The sequence below is a fragment of the Eurytemora carolleeae genome, unplaced genomic scaffold (genome assembly GCF_000591075.1).
Source record: "Eurytemora carolleeae unplaced genomic scaffold, Eaff_2.0 scaffold1708, whole genome shotgun sequence".
Taxonomy (NCBI): Eukaryota; Metazoa; Arthropoda; class Copepoda; order Calanoida; family Temoridae; genus Eurytemora; species Eurytemora carolleeae.
This window is the reverse complement of record NW_019397685.1, coordinates 17335-19788: the sequence shown is the minus strand read 5'-3', so window position 1 is coordinate 19788 and position 2454 is coordinate 17335. Positions and strand designations below refer to the sequence as shown.

Sequence of the window (2454 nt, the reverse complement as noted above, 5' to 3'; positions counted from 1 at the left end):
ATCTTTCGTTTGTTTTTGACAAATATTTAGATGTTACACAAGTTTCTATAAATACATTTTTCAAAAATGTAGTTTTTAGATAAATTTGGATTTTAACTAAAAATGTGCGTACATAATTATTAATCAGTAATGTGCTTTCAGTTTGTTCGTTTTTTGTTAAAAAATAAAATAAAAAATGAAAATAATAATTAAAAAACTTACTGTTGACTGAAATTGGAAGTTAATTGACTGTTGTAAGCTGGTTCCCTGTGTGCAGACAGGACTAGGAGATGCTAGACACCGGAGTACAACACTTATCACTATTCCTGAAATAATATAGAGATGTGTGGAAATGCGCAAGTCACTGTTGTAGAGAACCAAAAATTGAAAATAATCCGTTTTCTAACTGAAAAACATGAATTTCTCATTCTTTACTAGACAAAGTTTCAAGAACACAATGAAAAAACTAATTACACTAAACTATAAAGAACACAATAAAAAACACTGAACACACTAAACTATAAAGAACGAAATGAAAAACACCGACAACACTAAACTATAAAGAACACAATTAAAAACATTAAGCACACTATAACCTATAAAGAACACAATTAAAAACACTGAACTCACTAAACTATACAGAGCACAATAAAAACCCTGAACACACTAAACTATAAAGAACACAATAAAAACACTGAACACACTATAAACAATAAAGAACACAATTTAAAACATTGAACACGTAAATCTATAAAGAACACAATTAAAAACATTAATCACACTAAAAATTATAAAGAACCCAATTAAATACACTGAACACACTAAACTATAAAGAACACAATGAAAAACGCTCTAAACTATAATTCAACGCAATTAAAAACACTAAACACACAAAAATATAAAGAATGCAATAAAAAAACACTGAACACAGTATAAACTATAAAAAAAGGGAAAAACCAATGAAGTCACTAAACTTTTTATTTTAGTAAACATTCCCTTTAATGCTGAATGATTTACCTGTTAATGAGAAGAGGATGACGGATACAAAGATGAGAATGATTTACCTGTTAATGAGAAGAGGATGACGGATACAAAGATGAGAACAATTAGAAGAGAGAAACTATCATCATCGCCATCTTTATCATTCTGCAAGGGGAACCCAACCTGACAAGAAATTTTACATATCAAGATTTCATTTTCTTGTTTATTATGCACAGTGAGACCCAAAATACTGTGGAATAGGAAAACCTTATTAGACTAAAATTTTATTTTGAATAGTTCAATCTCAAAAGTTCAAAAGTTGCATAATCCAAACCAGTACAAGGATTGTCTTGTATCAGCCCGTCTAGTATACCCAGGATGGGGTTGACCCACCGCGTTTCAACAGAGCTAGGCAGGTGGAACTATAGTTAAATAAACATACAAACAAACAAATTGTATAATTGGTAAATATCACATCATTGCATACATTTCGTTCTACTAGTCCACGCTTTTAAGGGTCTTCCTGTTTAACAGTGTGTTTTCTCATGCATCCATTTTAATAAATTTAACATAATCAAAAAAATGTTATAAATTTTGTTAAAAATTATAAATTAAGTTATAAATTATATAAATTTTGTTTTGTTTTCTCACCCCGTCATAGGCTAATGTCTGAGATCTAATCATCTCTGCTTTACTTCGACCCTTGAGGTTAGAGGCGTATATCCTAGATAAAAAGATATTATTATTCTTGACCTTGATCTTGATCTTGATCTTGATCTTGATCTTGATCTTGATCTTGATCTTGATCTTGATCTTGATCTTGATCTTGATATTGATCTTGATCTTGATCTTGTTCATGATCTTGTTCTTGACCAATGACCATAAAAATGACCATGACCATGACCATGACCATGACCACGACCATGACTATGACCATGACCATGACCCTGAAGTACCTGATGTAAACAGCCTGGCTTGGAGGAAGTCCTTCTACCCAGAAGCTTGGAAGGTCCTGGGTTATATTGGCAAGAAGTTGACTATTGGAAAAATCCATAACCTAAAGAAAAAAAGTATTCCCTGAAAAGAACTCCAATTGCACATACGATTCACATGGTACCCTGTACACATTCATTCAATCATTATCGTTTTTTATCTAAAAATGGTTTAATTTGGGTAAAATCATTTCTGCTGTTTTAGCAAAAGTTACTTTGTCAGATTTAGATAGAAAAATAAGAACATCTGCTTCATTTTTGCTTAGAGACATGAAGGGGATAATTATAAGGTACAGCATCATTTAAATCAAATCAGTGTCCGAATTCAATGAATTTGAGCCGTGTCCTAAATATGCCAAAAACACAATCTTAAGTGGAACCAACCGTGGATTAAACATAAGCCGCGGCTCAAATTTTTTAAATTCGGCCTCAGATCAATTAAAGGTACATGGAAGGGGGGGAGAGAAATAATTTAGAGATATAGTATGTGGGCAAAGAATAT

The 2454-nt window shown here is 31.6% G+C and overlaps 1 protein-coding gene across 1 annotated transcript in view; it reads right to left on the bottom strand.

Moving 5' to 3' along the window:
• The window catches only part of LOC111715487 (synaptogenesis protein syg-2), a gene marked incomplete at its 5' end in the record, with an annotated part of 22825 nt that overhangs the window by 6730 nt on the left and 13641 nt on the right, over positions 1 to 2454 (bottom strand). Inside the window, 3 exon segments of the mRNA XM_023490819.1 lie at positions 202 to 305; positions 1044 to 1143; positions 1612 to 1684. Of these exon segments, the coding sequence (XP_023346587.1) occupies positions 202 to 305; positions 1044 to 1143; positions 1612 to 1684 (277 nt within the window).